The 20,658-nt window shown below is 39.1% G+C and overlaps 1 protein-coding gene across 5 annotated transcripts in view; it reads right to left on the bottom strand.

The window, feature by feature from the left end:
• Positions 1-5,406: 5,406 nt before the first annotated feature.
• The window catches only part of LOC117220624 (uncharacterized), a 42,608-nt gene continuing 27,356 nt past the window's right edge, over positions 5,407-20,658 (bottom strand). For 4 of the 5 annotated variants that reach the window (XM_076518791.1, XM_076518790.1, XM_076518789.1 and 1 more), the window contains 4 exons: positions 10,764-11,095; positions 10,516-10,597; positions 9,476-9,854; positions 7,799-8,601 (listed from right to left, as the gene is read on the bottom strand). In XM_076518791.1, coding sequence (XP_076374906.1) covers positions 8,228-8,601; positions 9,476-9,854; positions 10,516-10,597; positions 10,764-10,942 — 1,014 coding nt within the window. In that variant the 5' untranslated portion in view covers positions 10,943-11,095 and the 3' untranslated portion in view covers positions 7,799-8,227. Of the gene's footprint in view, positions 8,602-9,475; positions 9,855-10,515; positions 10,598-10,763; positions 11,096-13,381; positions 15,552-20,658 lie in introns of those variants that run through there. The other variant, XM_033470796.2, reaches the window with a different exon arrangement.

The following is a 20,658-nucleotide window of genomic DNA, read 5'->3' as shown; positions in this document are numbered from 1 at the left end:
CGTGCAAAATTATTCAGTGTTGAAGCTGAGTCAGGTCGTAAATTGTTTGCTCGATTAAATTATTAATTGGATTTTGATTTCTTTGACTAAAATTGTGTGTATAGAGTTAGATTTGGAATCAGACACTATTTATTAACTGGAATAAATTATTGATTGCATTGGAGAATTTTTGGAGGTGCCATTTTTTAATATTTGAAAAATTAACTAATTGACAATTTGTAAAATTAACTCACAGGTTGCAAAATTTATCTCTCTGATTAATTTGATAAGGTTTTCATTCAGACATTACCAGATAATTATTATTAATTAATATTAATATTAATTTAATATTATTAAATTACTATTATATATATTTATTATAATATTATTATATTAATTTATAATATTATATTATATATTATTATTATATATTAATATAATATTGTAATTAATTAATATCAGTATTAATTTAATATTAATATTAATTTTATTCTATTGTAGTAAAATAAGCGCACGCGTTGCATCTAACATTTATCTCATTGATTAGTTCGATAAAAATTGAATATCGTAGTGATAGGACTGGTATAAGTCATTAACAGTTAATTGCATTGGATACTGGACTGTATCAATGAGTTCTCAGAAGTACCATTTTCCTTCTTTTAATAAAACCGTATAGATATTTAAAATGTTTCTCGTCGATTCATTCGCGAAAAATTGCATATAATCGAAGCACAACCAACATCGAAAAGATTAAAGGATATATAACTTTGATAAGAAAAGTAATCGGCAAACATTAAGAGCGGATCGCGATTAATCCTTATCTCTCAAGGTCCCAGGTCTTCTCTATCGATGATAAGTTACTGGTGAATAAAAAAAACGCCTCACACCTCTTGGAATCGCTAATGACAAGACTTTCTACCATTTCTGACGACACAGGAAGTAATCTCTCGCGGCCTTTGAGCCTCACAATAATATTTATTTACCATTAGTGTTTTGCAGATCGCTAATCAAGACTCATTTTAGATGAGAGTTATTAATTCTAAAAAAGAATACAAGCGATAATAGTTCTAAATACGTGTACGAAGTGTCATTTTTGAAAAATGTAGAGCGTCTGTAAACTGTCTAAAAATATAATTTTTTAATAATAAATGAGGGAGAATGATCGTAATGGAATAATTTACATGATGCAATTATGGCATAGAAAAAGAAACAATGCAAGTGATTGTATGTAGTTCTGCGCACCTGTAGAAGGTGCCATTTTTTGAAAACCAGTACGTAACGCATCTAACATAATTTTGAGAAATGCAGGAAATGAACAATTTTAATAGAATAATTTGCGTAATGCAAAAAATGCGTCATAGTGGGAAAGGAAAGTCCCAGAAAGCCTGTACAAAGTATCAATTTCCCTTAAACAGTGTATCACTCTTCCAAAAATATTATTTTAGTGAAACATAGCGACGACAATCATTGCAACGGAATAATTAATTAATGACGAAATCACGATCGAGAAAAAATATTGTAGGTGACAGTGGATGTGAAAAGTACCGTGTTCGGAAAATGACCCTTCCAAAAATATTATTTTTGAGAAATGGCGAGGAGGGGGGGATAATGATCGTAATCGCCTAATTTAATGACGGCACCGCGGCGGAAGAAATACGGTCGCGTTGCGGGGGTGGGAACAGGGGTAGAAGAAAGTACGGAGCTTGGTTTCGGGCTTCACGGGTCGCCGATTAACCAGAAGAGGCGATGAAAGAGTTCGATGAAATAATGACGGGACCAGGTCGATAAATAGTACGCCTCTGCCGGTTCCAGGGGCGGAGTGAGCCAGGTGGAAAGGGGACGGTGGGACCCTTCGGGGCCCGCGCTAATGCCAGCCAAGGGTAGACAGCTATCAAAAGCCCGTATTTAAATATTATCAATGAAATTACAGTGCTCACTGCTCGCGAGGGGCTGCTCGGTCATTACCGACTGGCAATTCGGCCTCTTTAATCGCCGTTGTCAATACTAATCGACATCGTCGTTATTTAATATTCCTCGGGGCTCTCTTCCTTTTGGTGAACAACCCGGCTCGCCCCGGACCTTCCAGTCTTTCTTGCGGAACGATCCTGAAAACCAACTGTCCGAACTTATTTTTCCAAACTTGCGACTTTGATTCATTGTACAGTCATTTTTTTTGACGATGATCTTTACCTAGAGCTAACTCGTCGCGATGGATTTAATTCGACAGCGACTCGACCTCGATCGACTGTTCGATTTTATGCAGTTTATGGTGGAAAATGTCTGTGTTTGTAAAAATTATTGTTTAGAGACTGAAATATAAAATTGTATTGTATACAGTATAATTTTAATAAAGTGCATGCAATTATTATCTAATAGTTACTTTGTAGGCAATTTTTATTTAAGGGAGCTTTAATTTGAGGATCATATTAAGTTAAATATCTTATTTGACTTTTTTACACTTTTATTGGAATGATAAATTATAATAAAATATAGGAAAGAGAATCATTGGTGTCCTTCATATTTCGGAGAAACTATTTCATTAAAATACAGCTACAAATTGAACGAGTTTGTTCCTAAAACTCATTTGATTTTATGTATCGATTAGATTAAATAAGTTGTTCAATGCATTGATTCATTCTAAATGATTTTTCCATTCAAGGCTTAACAACAATAAAACAATATACAAATGATTTTTCCAATAAAGACCCAAAAATGAAGAACAATGTACAAATGATCTATCCATTGTAGAATTAAATGAAGAACACAATATACAAATGATTTTTCCATTGAAGAATTAAATAAAGAACAATATAAAACTGATTTATCCATTGAAGACTTAAAACAGAGAACAATATACAAATGACTTTTCCAATAAATATTTAAGAATGAAGAACAATGTACAAATGATTTTCCACTGAAGAATTAAATGAAGAACAGTGTCCAAATTACACTATAAATTGAAGCATAAAATTTCCTTTAAATTGCTCATCGCGATCATTGGAAGAGATCGACAGCAATGAAGAACCACAGCGCGTAATCGCGCGTTAATTAACATTCGTAGGATTTGGAAGGGAGAATTCCGTATGATCGAATATTGACCCGGTTTCGCGATCGTCCGATTTGAATAGCATCGCGCCGGGTTTCACCGTAGTCATATTTCTCGTCCAATTATGTCCTGATCGCGGGATCTACGATCCGACAGTCCGGTCGGCGCGGCGCGGCGCGTTACCCGCGATCTTATGCAGCGTCACGCCAACTCCTAATTATGTCGATAAGGATCGCGGCTGGTTTAATTACTCCCCACCCACCACGGCTGCTCTATTCGCCGGTCTATGCTAATCGGCTGACTCGCAGATACCGGCGCCGATACTATTTCGCCGCGACCGGATTCCTAATTGCCAGTCGCGCCGACTACACACTCGCTGCTAATCCGCGTTTGCCTTGCTGTTTGCCTAATTATCTTCCTTCTGACACCCTCATTTCTCTCTCTCGCTCTCTCTTGCTGTCTTTTCCCTGTTTCATAATGTCTAGTGACTTGTCAGACGCTTCTGATTATGGCCGCATAATGGTCGAACGCGTTAGACAACACGCTCACGCGGAAATGGTACCGTAACGTCTTGTTCGCTCGCGGATTGTTTGTTTCGTTTCTGGCGGACTCGCTGCGACCCACACACTGGTTACTTCATGTTTTCTAGCGACGAATCTAGCGCAAAATTATTACGACGCCGAAGTTTTTGGTTTACCTGATTTTGCCTTGAAAATACGGTTTGGTGCTAGTTTCTTACATTTTTAGATAGTTCGACGATTTTTGCTTTAATTGGTACGTTTTTGGGGGTATTTTCTGAGCGACAATTCGGTGCCAAAATTATTGTACTACACTCGGTAGATTAGTTAGGACGATTTATAGTTTTGATACAAATTTCTTCATCTATAGGTCGACTGATAATTTTTCGTTTAATTTTTGGAGGCTCTCTGAGTCATTATACAGTGCATACATTCTTGAGTGACAATTGTTTATTCATTTTAGCAAATATTTGCAATGATGATACCTTCTAATGCAATCTTTTCCATTTTTAGACAAATTCCTGTTTATTTATATTTTAACATTTCCACATAACATATATTTTAACAATTTCCACATAAATGAGGCTTGACAAATGCTACTTAAAAATTATTTTGTAACGGTGCAAGAAAGATAAAAATCTGCAATCTTCTACATTTATAAAAATGCTCTGTCAACATAGTTTCATAGTTGTCCTCCCTTTGGACAGTGAAACGTCTAGGTCCTTTGATTTAGAATAAAAAATATATTTTCAAACTGCTCAAAATATCCAGGAATCTTTAAATCATCCTCTACCGATTTGTGATACAGAATCATTGATTAACAAAAGATCATGTCGTCTCTTCGAGAGAAAATAATTGAATGAATTTCTCGGTTGAACCATACATTATGCTAAACGCGGCAGAATATATAAACAAGCCCAGTTTTATTATTCTAATAAAACAACAACACACGTCTGTCACTTTAATACATTTTATAGATTCAGCGTTTAGGAAGATACTATTTAAACGAAATGGTACCTTAAATCGACCCGGAAATTCGATGGAATTTAAAGATCTCCTAGAGCAGCCGGGCCTTAATAGTTCAAGGAGTCGATGGCCAATACGGGGGCCCGAGGGGGGCCGGAATTTCTTTACACGGTAGGGGCCCGGGACGCACGGCGAATTCGTGAATAGAGACGGAAAAACGTGGCCGCGAGGCGACATGCGTGTGTCGGCATGGTCAAAGGGTTCCACCCGGAGGCTCGCGAATCACAGATGCAATCAGATAAAGGGCGGTTCTTCTCGGATTACCGTACGCGAGCCCCCGCTGTGTCCACGCACCTTAAAGTACCATTCTCACGTGCGGCGACAGAACCGTGGCCCACGTGCTCGAGATGCACAGTTGAGAGAGGCCGACCGGCGACGACCGGTTCGCGTATTATCAAAAGCAAATTATATAATGTACCCTTGAAAAGAATTCCAGGTGGACAGGTATCCGGACAGGTTTAACGGGAAAAAGCCACGACGAAAATGGCGCGTCGCTTATGGTTCAATTAAATCCAGATGAAGAGATTAAGGTGTGTTTTGGTAATCGTCGAGCCACGGGCTGGCGAGCTGAGAAGATGATTGCTGTTTGACGCGCGATTAAAGGATTCGCACGTTTAGCTTTTGGTCGACGCGCGATTAAAGGATTGACAGTGTTTCGTGTTTCATTTGACACACGATTAGAAGACTGAGACCTTTGAATGGTCGAAGCTTTGAGACTTTTAAACAACCGAATCACTGAGATTCTTTAAATAAATAAGGAATGAGAGCTTAAAGCGATTCAGTCTTTAGGACTCTGAGACCTTCGAATGATTGAAACATTGTGAGATGGCAGCCATATTGGTTCTCGTCGATGTTGCTTTATTTTATTTTGACTCAGAAATGTCTGTATAGACATTAATATTATAATAATCGTATCTCCTCTTCCAAAATTGTCCATTTTTGTGTACAATTTGAGCGCCAATTAGGGAGAATTTACTATATTTGTTGAACTCTCCTTCATGATTTTAACGAGGTGCGAACAATGTAACAGTATTTTTAAGCTCTTTAATTGTCTCTCTATTAGCATGTCGATATTTTTGAAGGCAATTATTAAAATAATTGTAATGGGTTGCAAACAATGCAGCACAGCCTCGAATTTCATTACTGTTTCTCAATATCTTCCACTTCTTGCCTATGCAAGATCATTTACAGCAGTTACATCAATCAACGACCATCAATTTCGACATTCCCTAAAATCTCGGACATTAATTCCGATTACAGCCATTCATTAGGCAAGATCATTAAGATGACTGACACCGGAGTTCCAACCGGTATAGTTTCTTCGGGGGTGAAGCACTGCTTCCAAAGGTCCGCCAGCAAACGAAATGGTCCGGATTGTTCGGTAATCAAGCGCGCGGATCACGTTCCAGCGATACGCGAACAACCACTATGATTATGTGAGGAGCTCTGATGACGAACCTAAGCTAGGCCGCGCGTCGGAGGCCGATCCGAATCGAGTCGGACCAGGTCGGAATTAATCGGGCTTTTGTTCCACGGCTAGGTACTTATTAAGGCCGAGTTCTTATTAAGATCCGCCGACATGCAAACACGGACGAGGCCGGGAAAAGTCTACAATTTCGAATAGATGAGTTGCCATTACTGGTGAACGTGATCCACAGGCAGCGGGTTCGTCGGGATCTAGCGAAATCGGAGCCGATAGCGTTTAGATCGGAGAGGTTGCGGAATGGCCTGCAATGAAACGATGCTTCATTTTATTGTAATTGGTGGACGAGTTTCTTTTTTCTCGCGACACTACTCTGGATTTGAAGTTCGAAGTCTCCTCTTTGAAATGAGGTAAAACAATTCGCTCTACGATTTCTGTCCTAAAAGCCATTGCACTTTGAACATCGAATTCATATGCCAATGCCGGTGGGACATGGCAAAAATGCAATGGTTGCTTTAAGCTTCTGTAATTTTGTGAAAAAAAATCGTAACCGAGTTCCTTTTTGTTCAGATTAAAGGGGAAGGATCAAATTTCGATCAGCTTTAAATTGTATCTCCGGAAAAAATTGTACAAAAGTCTGTACATTGCGTCAAACTTGGCAAATTTTTAATATGACAAATATGGCCTTATAATTAAAGGGTTACTTTAAGTGAGTGTGCGGGCAAGAGGGTGCGTCATACTCAAAATCCAGGAACGCTGTCTTAAAGTAGAGATTTTAACCTTTAATTTGAAAGAAAAGTGATCACCTTACGATGATGTTTCGCGGAGTTCTCGTCGGTCGAAGGTGGCCAATCTTTTTTATCCAAAATTTGTCTACGCTATAATTCTTTCGAGCAGTGTATTTTATTACACAAAATGATACAGAAAGTGGATGGCACCTTTGCCCAGGCTTTACTGCGAGCAATTTTCTAGTCGATGAACGATCGTATGCCTCCGCTGAGATTTTTCGAGGCTACCGTATGGAAATCGGACCTCGAGTAACGACGACTAATTACAGTGAGGAACTTGCTAAAACAACCGAACTCGGCGTCCATCTTTTCAACAACCACGGTTTACGAAGTATAGCGAGCTGCTCGATGGAAATGAAGGATCTGGTAAACATCGTGTGGTAGCACCGCAAATTTACGAACGGGGCTTCCGGTAGCCCATAAACAAACCGTGGAATATACATTACGGGGCCTACGTGTGTTCGCGAGTGAGGCATTATTGCCATTTAAGTAGCTTTCAGCCGCCACGGCGCGGCGCGAATTCCGCGAAGGGGTTAATTGGCAGCCGTGTAACACCATGATGCTTGATTCTCTAATTAATAGAGCTGCGAAGCCGAAGGCCGGCCGAGCTGCGAGCCAACGGAGGAGCCAAGATACGGCAACAACCGCGCGCCACGCTTATCTATGATTTTTATGTCTCAATACCGGCTCGAATTTATATGGGAGAGCAAAAGCCGCGACGGAGGGAAACCATCCCGCGCTAAAACAACAGTTTCGACCCTCGTTTCGCTACGGTCTCGGTGCGTTTTTGCAAGATTGTTGCCACTCTAGGGACCTTCTCGATATTTGAAACGCTGAGATCTTTATGACGATTAAAGGACTGAGACTTTTAAATGATTCAGACACTGAGACGAGCGAGAAGGCAGCTGTATTGGTTCTCGTCGATGTCCTGTCCTTTTATTTTCACCGAGAAATGTCTGTATTTGTTAAACGTTTCTTAGGGATTGCAATGAGCTAAGGATGCAACAGCATCCTTAAATTCTTTAAATGTTCCTCTATTTACATGTCTACATTTGGTAGATTTTCCTTAACAATTGTAATGTGCTGCGAACAATGCAACAGCATCCTTAAATTCTTTAAATGTTCCTCTATTTACATGTCCATATTTGTTAGATTTTCCTTATCAATTACAATGAGCTGCAAACAATGTAACAATATTTTCAAGTTCGTTAAATGTTTCTGTATTTGCATGTAACGGGTTGCAAACAATGTGCCACAGTCTAAAATTTAGGGTTATTAATTCTACTTATTAACTGTAAGTGTACAAGATCGTTCACAGCATCATTAATCAGTTGCGCCCAATTAAAATTAAAATAATAATATTTTTCGTATTTGAACCAATAGTTAAACCGCACTTTGAATAGTTTCTTTCTACGTTCATTATGTTTGCTCTTCAAAAGCGCATGATTCAGGTACCAACGACAGGATTGATAACTTTCGGGACGATCGTTGATTTCGGTCGGAAGAATACGATCTGCGGAGGCAAGTCAATCAGCCGCTGCTCGATCCTCATTTTCGAGGAGTTCTGAACGGCAGCGACGCATTTATGCGCTTTGAGCTGGTACCGTTCGCCGTATTGACGACCACAGCAGCCGCATTTGTACGGTTTCTCGCCGATGTGACCGTATATGTGCTTCGCCAGTTTCGTTTTCACGCTGAATCGCGATTTGCAGAGGTCGCACTCGAACCGTTTCACACCTGTGTGCCGGTACATGTGCAACTTCAGGCCCCATGATCTCCTGTAACACTTGCCGCAGTCCTCGCACTTGTACGGTCTCACACCTACAATTTATAAACAATAGACACACCATTAATTAACAATAATCATCATAAACTGCATCAGCATACAAACTTTCAGAAAGTTATTGTCCACATTCAAATTACTATAACTTCGACCAAAAAAAATCATATGGCAATCTACCTAAGCTGATTTAAAAGCGTGAATTCTTAGCTTTCACACACCTGAATTCATTTTTAGAACATAAATTTTGTGAGTCACGTGGCGAGCGGGAAAAAATGAAGACATTTTATATTTTCTAAATCCTTTAATTCTAGATACTTTCGAAATTCAAATCATTCTACAAACTACAATGCATTTTTTTCGTGATTCAAACTACGGTAGATTTGAAGCTCGAAGTCTCCTCTTTGAAACGAGGTAAGATAATTCGCTCTACGATTTTTTTTCACAAAGTTATTACGTTTTAAACGTCGAGTATACATGTTGTAATATAAAACGTTATCAAAACCGACTCAAATGTGACTTTTTGACATTATTGTGCAAGTATGAGATTCGAATAATTTTTATTCAATATTCGAGGCACGAGAAGTATATATTTAATATTTTGTGACCTGATGGTCTCAAGGAGTTACATTTAAGCAGCGACAGTATCGTGATTTTTAAACAGCAATAATATCTGTTACATATTTTTAATACTTTGTCACTTGTTGGTTTCATTAATGCAACAAGAATATATCAATTAAATTAAGGCGTCTACAGAGGTCACATATTTTCAACATCTCTGTTTTTCACTCAGAGGAAGCCAAACGCCTAACGAAAAGAATACGTACTTATGGTTTTACGAGTCGCTTCGCCGGGCGCAATAACGCGTCATCGGTGGAAACCGCGTGGAACTTGACGAATAAAAAGAAAACTCACCGTAATGGGAGAGGATATGATGCTTAAGAGCACCTTTCAGGTGGAAACGACGCTTGCAGATGTCGCACTCGAACCTTCTCTCGCCTGTGTGCGTCAGTTTGTGAGTTTTCAGGACCGAAGAACGTTTGAACTTCGCGGAGCATAGGTCGCACTTGAAGGGCAGATCAGCGGTGTGAACGATCTTGTGAGCCCTTAGGCTGCTGAGACGTAGGAAGCTTTTCTTGCAGATTGAGCACTCGTACGGTTTCACGTTCGTGTGCATCAGCTTGTGATCGCGAAGAGATTGCCGGTGCAACAGCTTCTTCTTGCAGACGGTGCATTCGAACGGTCTGCGCTCGGAGTGCAATTCCGATTTGTGGATCTTCAGGTCGTTTTTGTTCTGCAATTTTTGCGGTGCGTCAATCGTTTGCTGTGATTTGGGTGTGGCACGTTACGATGCAATTTGTGCACAGTTGCAGGAATGGTTAATATTATTCTGCAATATTTCTGCAGCAGTGGGAACCTGTTGCAATTTGTATGCAAGACAGAATCACCGAATTTCGTAAAATTTCTATGCAACCGCAACAATGATTCGCTAGTTTTATAATTTATATGCAACTGCAGGACTGATTCAGTAGTTCTATGATTTATGTGCAACTGCAGCAGTGATTCACTAATACTATAATTTATGTGCAACTGCAGCAATGATTTCTTACTTCTATCTTTTTGTATGCAACTGCAACAATGATTCACTAGTTCTATGATTTATGTGCAACTGCAGCAATGACTACTTCTATCTTTTTATATGCAACTGCAGCAATGACTTCTTACCTCTAGCTTTTTATATGAAACCGCAACAATGATTCATGAGTTACATAATTTATATGCAACTGCAATAACGATTCACTAGTTCTATAATTTATATGCAACTGCAACAATGATTCACTAGTTCTATAATTTATATGCAACTGCAGCAATAATTCACTGTTTCTATAATTTACATGCAACTAGAAGAATTATTCAATAATTTTCAAGCAACTGCAATGAGCCTATAAACATACCTGAAATCGAAAATTGCACTGACTGCAAGGAAACGTCTTGAACTCATCATGCAACTGCATATGGTCCTTCAAGGTTGTCAACCTTAAAACAACAATCATCATCACGAGCTGGATCCAATAAACAACTTACTAAGTAAAAAATAATCGTAGATATCGTGTAAAATTTTCAGAAGAGAATTGTTCCAATACAGAAGCGACTATTCGTTAAATAAACAACTGCACAGCCAAAGGAGTTTTGACCCACCCACCGTGAAAACTGTTTCCGACAGTAGCCACACTGGAACAGTTTCCCCCGGCTATGGCCGACCATGTGTGTCTTGAAGTCCGCCTCGTCCGGAAAGTCGATTCTACAGACACTGCAGAGCAGCCGTTTCCCGCTCGTCAAGGCCGCGATGTACTCCTCAAAGTCGACGTATTCATCCGGCATGGCTGCTTCCGGTTTCGTCTGCGCGCTCCCTGTTCTGCTCCCAATTTTCCTCCCTTCGAACCTCTGCTTCCTGTTTCCATCGATCTCGACGTGTAGTTCATCGTCCGCTGAGAAATTCTCGATCTCGTCGAGAACCTCCGTCTTGATCTTCACCTTGAAACATTCGTTCGAGCTTAATTAGCGGTGAATGCTAGTTGAAACGAAATTTAAATTCGATCTTTATCTCGGAATCATTCGTTCTTGTTCATTGAATTAGTTCGAATGGAGAAATTTGAACGTCCGATCAAATTTCTAGCTTGCGATGTCCGTTCCAGCTTATTCAATTATTTTGAATTCATTCATTCATTCTAGTTCATTCAATTATTTTTAAGCAATTCGGACGTCCAAACAAATTTCTAGCTTGTGATGTTCGTTCTAGTTTATCCAATTATTTTTAATACGTTTTATACATTTAATAGAAATTCTAGCTTGAAATATTCATTTCAGTTCATTCTGTTATTTTGAATTCATTAATTCGAACGTTCAATCAAATTTCTAGCTTGTGACGTCTGTTCTAGTTTATTCAATTATTTTTAATACATTTTATACATTTAACAGAATATTTCTGGCTTGAAATATTCATTTTAGTTCATGCAATTATTTTTAATACATCGATTCGAACGTTCAATCAAATCTCTAGCTTGTGACGTCCAGTCTAGTTTATCCAATTATTTTTAATACGTTTTATACATTTAATATAAATTCTAGCTTGAAATATTCATTTCAGTTAATTCTGTTATTTTTAATTCATCAATTCGAACGTTCAATCAAATTTCTAGCTTGTGATATGCGTTCTAGTTTATTCAATTACTTTGAATACGTTTTATATATTTAACAGAATATTTCTAACTCGAAATATTCATTTTAGTTCATTCAATTATTTTTAATACATCAATTCGAACATTCGATATCCATTCTAGTTTATTCAATTATTTTCAATACACTTTGAATATTTAATAAAATTTCTAGCTCGCGACGTTCGTTCTATTTTATTCAATTATCTTCAATAGATCCTGAACGTTTAACAGAATATTTCCAGCTCGAAATATTCACCCTAGTTCATTCAATTATTTGCTAAATGTCGGAATTACTAAAAAAATGCAATTCTCTGTTATAAAACTTTTAGAATACACGTACGATCTTGGGAAGATCTGGCAAATGTTCAGCGCGAATTCCATCATTCATACATTAGACGAGACAGCCCCAAGAAAATTCTCAAATGGTATTCAACAATTCCATTCACTCTAGCCAGAAACGCATAAATCCGCCGTCTCCGCCGACGATTTTCGTAACAAGTGGGTGTAAAGTGCAAGATAAATTAGGGAAAGCATTCAGGAAGTCGGCACCGGTTTGTCCCATTGTAAATCATTCGGCAGCTCGCGGATCGGGCCTATCATCCCCGGGCTTATCATTCCCGGTTCTAATCTGATGAACGCGATTGCCAGTTCGCGCCGGCTAACAATGTACGGAGCGGGGAATCCCAAACGAGTAGTAAGCCTCGCGGCGGCGTGAATAATTAATAAAAGCGATCCGCGTTCCCGGTCGAGGCTCGCCCGTTTTTCCGTCGGGATCGGCCGCCGCGATCTCGCCGGACATTGTAATGCGCAGGATATTAGATAATTTCGCACGGTTCCGCGAGAAATGCTGGAAGGGCATTAACGCAACGGAACAACGAAAGCCGAACAACGCGTTGCCTTTTTACGTAACGATATTACGGCCGCGGCGCGGCCCGGTCGAAACGCCTTTATGTAATCAATTATGCAATTAGTCCGGCGGCCCGTATTTTACGACGAAATAATAAACATCGGCCGCGCGCGCGGCCGCTGCAACCGGGATTTTAGCGGGGTTTTTATAGCTCGCTGCGCGGCGATCGAGACCTAATCTGATCGGGACGCAGCTTATGGGTTTCTCGCAGCCCGTGTACGCCACCGTTCATAAGCGGCCGGACACCTGGCAAATGAAGATAAATTGTGCGCTAATGGTATAATCGTGTAATCAGTCTTTAATGAGATCGCCGCTGATTGAAAGCCGAGTTTCCACTTAGAGGGGGGGCTCGCGGATATCTGGGCTTTTCACCGACACATTGTTGCGGACATTGTACAAGCACGATATTTGTTCTGAATGCAGGAACGTCTAACTATCGATGCGACTAAAGAAATAACAGGTTTAATGTAATCGTAATTAAAAATTAAATGGAACAGCTTAATACAACTAATCGTAGCTCGGTCCATTTAAACGTATGTACTATGTATGTATCGCGTTTTAATTGTTGTTTTTATACGGTACGTGCGCTAATGGAACATGATCCCGTTTATGATAAATAAATAGATAAACGAACGAATACGTAATAATTAGGCGACCTGATTAGAGAGGAACGCGAAGGCAGCGATAGAAACGTACCTCGTCGCACCCGTTGTTTCGACTCTTTATTCCTATTATCTGCACCTCGTTTTCTCGATCTCCAACGAAATCGGCGCAGTTTGGCTGCCGATGCTTCATGCTGTCGTCGAAGATGGCCGTCTTCGCGACGAAACCGTGTGAAATCAACCGCGAAACATGATCGAGGCTCGATCAACGAGAAAAGAAAAAACAAAAAAGTGCTGGATTGATTGCACTTCGTGCTTATGGTTGGGTTCGGGAATATTTTGAATAGCAAAGAGTCGAATTCCTATTTGGTTTTGTTTAAACGAAGTCGTATATTGATCAGCGATTATTCAGGTTTATAAAATGGATAAAATTTGATGGTTCTGGCCCATGAATTTTTTATGAAGCGAAGAAATCTAGAGGAAGTTAGGTATGCAAGCCGGCGGAGAAATGTCATTAATCATTGTTAAGGCGACTAGGCCATTTGTTGAACGTTTCGGATCGGTTTGTAACTACGACGAACATGCTGATACGCTTGTTAAGCGAACAAGCTTAATTAACTAGAAATAATTGCATGAATTTGTAACACAGCGTAATTTCGAGACACCATTTATCATGCAGTGTTAATTTTAAATGATCCAGACACTCCATCGTTAGAACGATATTTTATGAATAAAGAGTGAACAAAAATTATATCGGCGTTCGTCGGTCGGTTAACTATATCCAGAAGTGTTGATCAAGATTCATTGCAAAAGAATCTTTCTCATTACCATTATCGCTAGACTGCAGATTTTGTTAATTTACGGCGAATTTGAGCAGGCGAAAGTGTGACATTGCAAGAATTTCACGATGCGCCGTTTTCGACTTACCGTAATTATTAAAACAGAAATCCAGTTTTTTCTAATTGTTGTTTCTTGAGATTTTATTCGACAATCTACGAAACGAAAGAGGAATATAAAAAAATTCATATTTATGTAATTTCTGTTTGCCAAGACTCGCGCGAAAAAATTTCGTATAAAAATCGACAGAACGAAAGAGTTTTCTCTTGAACAACTTGTTCGCGCCACGAAATATATTTTCAAATTGCAAACAACCCGTGAAAACGAAGATGTAGAAAAATCAGTAACACGATAATAATGATCAAAATCGCGTAAACGATGTAATACATCGGGGCCGAATGAAAAAGTTCCATAAATGGTAGATCAATTTTGCGATCGGATTTGAAATGGGCGCGTCAAAATCTCCGGGAAATGATTGTATAAATATAATCACAATTTTTGTTGCAATACTTCCAGTTTGACATAAATTTTCAAGGCTGAAAAATGTTCGCGCTTATTTATCTCTTATATCGCGCTTATTTATTAGAATTATCTCTATTTTTCCCTCGTTCTACAGCACATTTCAAATTTGACGTAAAAAAATTGCTACCAAAAGTTCTGTGTGATTTTGGCACAACGTTTTCATTTAACCCCGCTGGGCGAATGTAACGATCGCGACCAAACAAGCCGAGGAAGATTCGGTAGCCGGTGTTGCAACCGGGAGAGTCTCGCCGTCAAGTCGTTCGCCGGCGTTATTCTAATTAATTAGCTCGCTCTCGTCTGGTAGATCGTTTCACGAATATTGAGATAATTATTTATGAGTTTACAGACGAGCGATCGCTGCGCAGTTTCGGCCCCGGTCGCAATATGTATCTCTCGCATCGGTCTGATTAGTAGAACGAAATCTCGCCACGTCACTCCACGCTAATTACTTGTATTAGCTTAAGCTTCCTTAATTTCCGAGCATAGTTATGTCTCGTTGTAACTTTTACGGGGCAATAAAGTATCTCCAGACGCCGCCTCTCTGTAACAACTCCGTAATTAAGGGATACAACGTGATTTACACGCGATCTCCCCCACCGCCGATCCGGCGATCCTGAATTTACTGATCACTAGATACATAATCAAATTTACCTGGCGCTGGCGAGCCGGGTTCGTTTACTCTGTCCATCGTCTCATCGCGCGATCCCATTCGAATTGGAACATCATCGCCGAATTCTGCATCTTTATGCATTTCTGGCGGGTGCAGACTTTTTTTACGCTAGACAGCGTTTGCGAAATTCATAGCGTTTTCAAAAATACTGTGCATTTCTGTGTTCTGGCGACAAGTGAACATTTTTTAATGCAATACGGCAGTTACGTTATCAAAAATTAGCAGCATCTTTAACTGAATAATTGTATTTATGGTGAGAGAAAATTTTTTAATACAAGATAGCAATAATGAAACCAGAAATTCATGGAATTTTTTAATATATTATGCATTTTTATGCACTTATGATAAGTGCAAATTTTTCAATGCAAGACAGTGATTATATTATACAAGATTAACAGCATCTTCAACTAAACGTTGCGTTTTCGTGCATTTATGGTGAGACGAAATATTTTCATCACAAGGCAGCAATAACGTCGCCAGAATTTCACAGCATTTTAAAATATATTATTACGCATTTTTATGCACTTGTGACAAGTGAAATTTTTTTAATGCAAGATAGTAATTGTATCATACAAGATTAGCAGCATCCTTAACTGAACGTTGCATTTTTGTGCATTTTTGGCGAGTGGAAATTTTTTAATTGCAAGACAGCAATAACGTCACCAGAAATCCACAGCATTTTAGAATATATTGTGCACGTTTATGCATTTATGGCAAGTGTAAACTTTATAATACAAAATGATACTTGCATCGTTAAAAATTAACAGCAATTTCAGTTCAGAGTGCTATAATGAATTTGCTAACCAACAGAAACCAACGTTGTCCGAATATAATTTAAAAACAGCTAGCCGCAAAAGTAAGAAACTGCATAAAGAACCACCGTCTAATCACTGCAGATAATTGCATATAATTCGAAGTGACAGAGGATTTTATGGATTTTTGTTGCTGGCCAAGATGACTGATTTCCGGTGAGCTTGGATGTTTTTGGTTGTAACTGAATCGCGTTTCAGTTTATTTTCCAACGCATTCACGCAAGCATCCTATTGATTACAGGCCGAGCGAATGAAAACTCCTATTAAGTAGTAATTCAGGAACGTCTTGGGTAGTCCACGGATAAAATGGCCGCGCGATGGTTTCCGGTGAGCGTCCACGTATCCTCCGGCAGACGTTTCTAGGTTACGTCCGTGATTATCGCGATTATGTGTTCCAGAAATGAATCGTTCATCGCTGGCGCATCTTGGAAACCCTTCACACGAGACATTCACTCGAGGTTTGCTTGCTTAGACCACACTTTATGCTCACTTTTACTTCGGTCATTTGGCGAGTTTTGCATTGTAATCTGATTTAATTTGCCTGTGCTTTCGTAAGAATCGTAAACGTAACGGTTCGAAAGTCTTCGCTCGAAAGTGTTCCGAGGCTTTTACAAAATTGATTGTGTGATTAGACGTTGCGGTAATTAATCAAATTACCAACGAAAATCATACGTACGTGCATTCATCGCAGAAACTGTTCGTTATGCCTAAATTGCAAGAACCGGAAGCCGCGTAGAAATGTTTCTCCTTCGATAATAATTTTTATCCGTTGTTTTATACTTCACACGTTTTTGCAATTTTTACGTATCCACCTTTGTAATTTTTCACACATCAATTTTTCCGATTTTCATAGATCCATTTCCGAAATTTTTATACATATTTGCGATGTTCAACAACATCGTTCGAAATTGATTTAAGAAATGTTTTTCATTTATTTCAAAGTTCACTCGATTACTCGACAAAAGTATGTATAATTTTAATGATTAGTCTGCTTCGTATCTCTCTCTCTCTCTCTCTCTCTCTCTCTCTCTCTCTCTCTCTCTCTCTCTCTCTCTCTCTCTCTGTATGTGTGCGCAAATATTTTCGAAGTTGCACCATGCTGTCTTCACTTCCTCTTGCGTGTTAATTTCACGGTAAGTAAAAAAATTTCTTCAGAATATTATTCCACCAAGTATACACCGCTTTACGGAGCTTAATTGCTTAAATTACAAGAGTTTCATAAATTATTTGAGACGAGTCTTAAATTTGATTAGAACACAGACTATGACAAGATTGATTAGACAGATGTTGCGCGATAGTTATCAGAGTCTGTGCTTCCATCAAGAAAAAGGCTCGCCTGAAACACTGAAAAGTGTCGAGATTAATTAGCTAGATGCTGCACGATTTTCATCGCAATCCGTCCTTCGATATGAACAAATTTGATGCCCACCTCAATTATTTCGAATCGATAAGATATTAGACGAAAAGGCCAGATCTTCAGATCAGCGAACATCTTTGCATTGCGCACAATCAGCAATTAATATTAAAATTCGAAACGCAACCGAAGGAAACGAAGAAACTAAAAAAACGCATCGGACGTTCTATGGATCTCGAAAAAAAAAAATTAAAATCGATAGGAGAACGTCGGGGAAGTCAGATCGAAGGAAAAGCAGGAAAAGTCGTTGGATCGTCCCTGGATCGTCTCTGATCGATCGTTTCGAGGTCACGAGACAGCCGGAGCGTCTCGGACGTCTCGCTGGACGAGGCAGGACAGGTACAGCGATAACGACAAACTGGCCCGAGAAAAACACCGGCCGAGCGATAAATCAGGCCTATTGCATTCCTAAGATAGCGGGCTGCCTGAAAGTCATTACGCTGGCAAAAGTAATTCCCAACTAAGTAAGTAAAGCAATAAATACATAATGCATCCGGCGAGTTTCCCACACGCGGCTGCGCTGGCTGGCCCCCGGTGTTCCCCGCGCCCCGTTCCACGACGATTCCATGAAATCATGCATCAACGGGGACCACGCTGTGTGTCGCGGATTTATTTGCGCCGATCGACGACGCGATTCCGCCGACTTCTTTCGCAAACCGGGACGGGACAGGCGGAAAAACCGACTGGGAACGAGAGGGGCTTGGCCGCCGCCATTTGGATTTCAATTAGCCCGATGCGAACAGCTGTTTCCCAGACGGACGTTTTCATCGGAACGTCCTGGCTGCTGTCAGCTTTTCGCTGAACCGTTCGCCGGGCCTCGGGAAAATCGATTTTCGCGATGGTGAATAGGCTGTCGATATTTTTATCTTCTCGTGTAATACGGAATTTTGCAAGTAAACTTCTTTTCAAATAGTATGCAATACATGTGGATATTAACGCAGCTGGAATAATATTTGAAATGCTATTTTCGTGGGTAACTAGTATTTCAAAAAGAAGTTTATTTGCCAAATTCTCTATCACATGGGAAGATAAAAAAAATTTACAGTTTATTCGTTATTTTAAAAGTCGATCTGTTGTTCTTGTTAAAACTTGCGTAAACGTTATTAGCAAGCAATATTTATTCCGTTATTATTGGCATGGAAGTGATAAAGTAAAAAATGAAGATAAATTGTAAAGCGCCGAGTTAACAAGAATTAACATAGACGACATGTTTTACTGTGCGATTAAATTCGTAATAATACATTCATTGTACTGAATCAAAGAATCATTGAATTAAACGATCACTGATCTGACCGAGAAAGTCGTCAATCTTTGAACATGTCACATTTTCTGTAGAAAAATCGTTCGGCATTGCACTTAGGCTCATTTTGTAGATCGAAATCTCTACTTTGATACGCTCTACCTTATCTTACCCTAAAAAATTCTGCTTTGTCACAAAACGAAGTGAGAAACCAAAGTTGTTTTTTACTCGTACCCTATTGTACCTTCTTCCATTAAAGTACAATAAAACTGTTAAAAAAAATCGCAGATCAACTTTTAAGATGTCACTTAAAAGGCGAAACCTTCCTCTATAAGATCGCTTTACAACCAATCCGAAGAAAAATTGTTTGAACTCGATAGAGCCGTTTAAATGTGCAAAATTTCGGAAAAAGTGTTTTATGATTCTGTGTTGAGTCCGGGTTATAGATTTGGCTGTGTTATAACGAGGAACGATTTTTATAATAGAGCTACGTACAGGGACGTTAAAGTAGAAACTTCGTGGTTTAAAATGAGCATAGATAGAATATTCTGCGAATTTTTTCCACGGAGTTACGGGAGTCCGAAGATCACCGATTCGTCGGAGATGATCGAAGTTTCTACTTCGTCTTGGGAATCGCGGTTTCGCTAATTAAGTTTTCGTTAATTATTTAATACTTGATGAGCCGCTTCCGAGGAATACGGAATATTATTTGCATACAGCTCGAGAAATTTCAGGCAGCTTCCCACGCGTCTGCAGAAGCCGAAAGTCGCGTAGGAGATCAAAGTACTCGTGTCTGATCGGTGACGCGCAGTTTCTACTGAAATTCTTGGCGCGCCTCCGGTGGAAACGGCTCCCAGACACGGCCACAAATGGCCACGCCGGCGGCCATTTTGGTTTCCATTTTAACATCGATTCGATTCTTGTGCACTGACAATTTTTATTCATATTTTTATCCAAGAATTTAGAAAGGTTAGCGTCAACGAGAACACTCCGGTTTCTTTGTTCATATTCTATTTCTAAAAACTATTTTCACTTTGCAAGATCAGAGAATAATTTTAATTAGTTCTTCCAACGCAGAAATTGATAAATGTTTGTTGTAAAACTCCTGATCTATTTATCTTCGATTAAAATACGTTACCATCCAATAAGACTTATCACATATCTGAATAGATTTACCTGAATAGAATTACCTAAATAGAATTATAATAGAATAGAATTAATATTCTCTATTTTGAGTAGTAATATTCATTCCGTTAAGTCGAGAATGATTTTAATTAGTTTCTTCTATGCAATGATGATTAAACGTATGTTGGGAGATTGCTTAAATGCTGACGAATTCAAATAATTAAAGAACATTAATTTTCAACTCGTTAAAATGATGAAGAAAGAATAAGCACTTGTGATCTGCATAAAAATGCAATCCAGCCATAATTTGCCATTATTGCATCCAAGAGTTCGCTCATTTATGAATTAATATCACTGTTCGCACAACACATTTCCACGATATTTATTCTCATTCGCGAACGGACTGAATAACATGCATTTGCATTATTATACTTGGATATACGTTTTCAGATGCGTCCTCATTCCGCGGGAAGATACGATCGAGAGTCAGACAGTAAATACGATCTGACATACTTCTATGCTCCATAAATTCAATAACAAATACCAGACACACGTCAGAATGGTACTGAAGAAAACAACTATGCGAGGTTATATCTTAACCCAGACCCAACATATCATCCACGGACCGTAGACTCTATTACTAATTAAATTCTTCTCGGGATTATTACGACTGATTAGAAAAGTTACACTATTGCGTCCCGTTTGTATATTTATATCTGTTTCGGAGCCCCGACTAAATCGTTTAATGCAT

This window comes from Megalopta genalis, chromosome 2 (genome assembly GCF_051020955.1).
Source record: "Megalopta genalis isolate 19385.01 chromosome 2, iyMegGena1_principal, whole genome shotgun sequence".
Classification (NCBI taxonomy): domain Eukaryota; kingdom Metazoa; phylum Arthropoda; class Insecta; order Hymenoptera; family Halictidae; genus Megalopta; species Megalopta genalis.
Note: the sequence above shows the minus strand (reverse complement) of the source record. Positions and strands in the feature narration are given on the sequence as shown.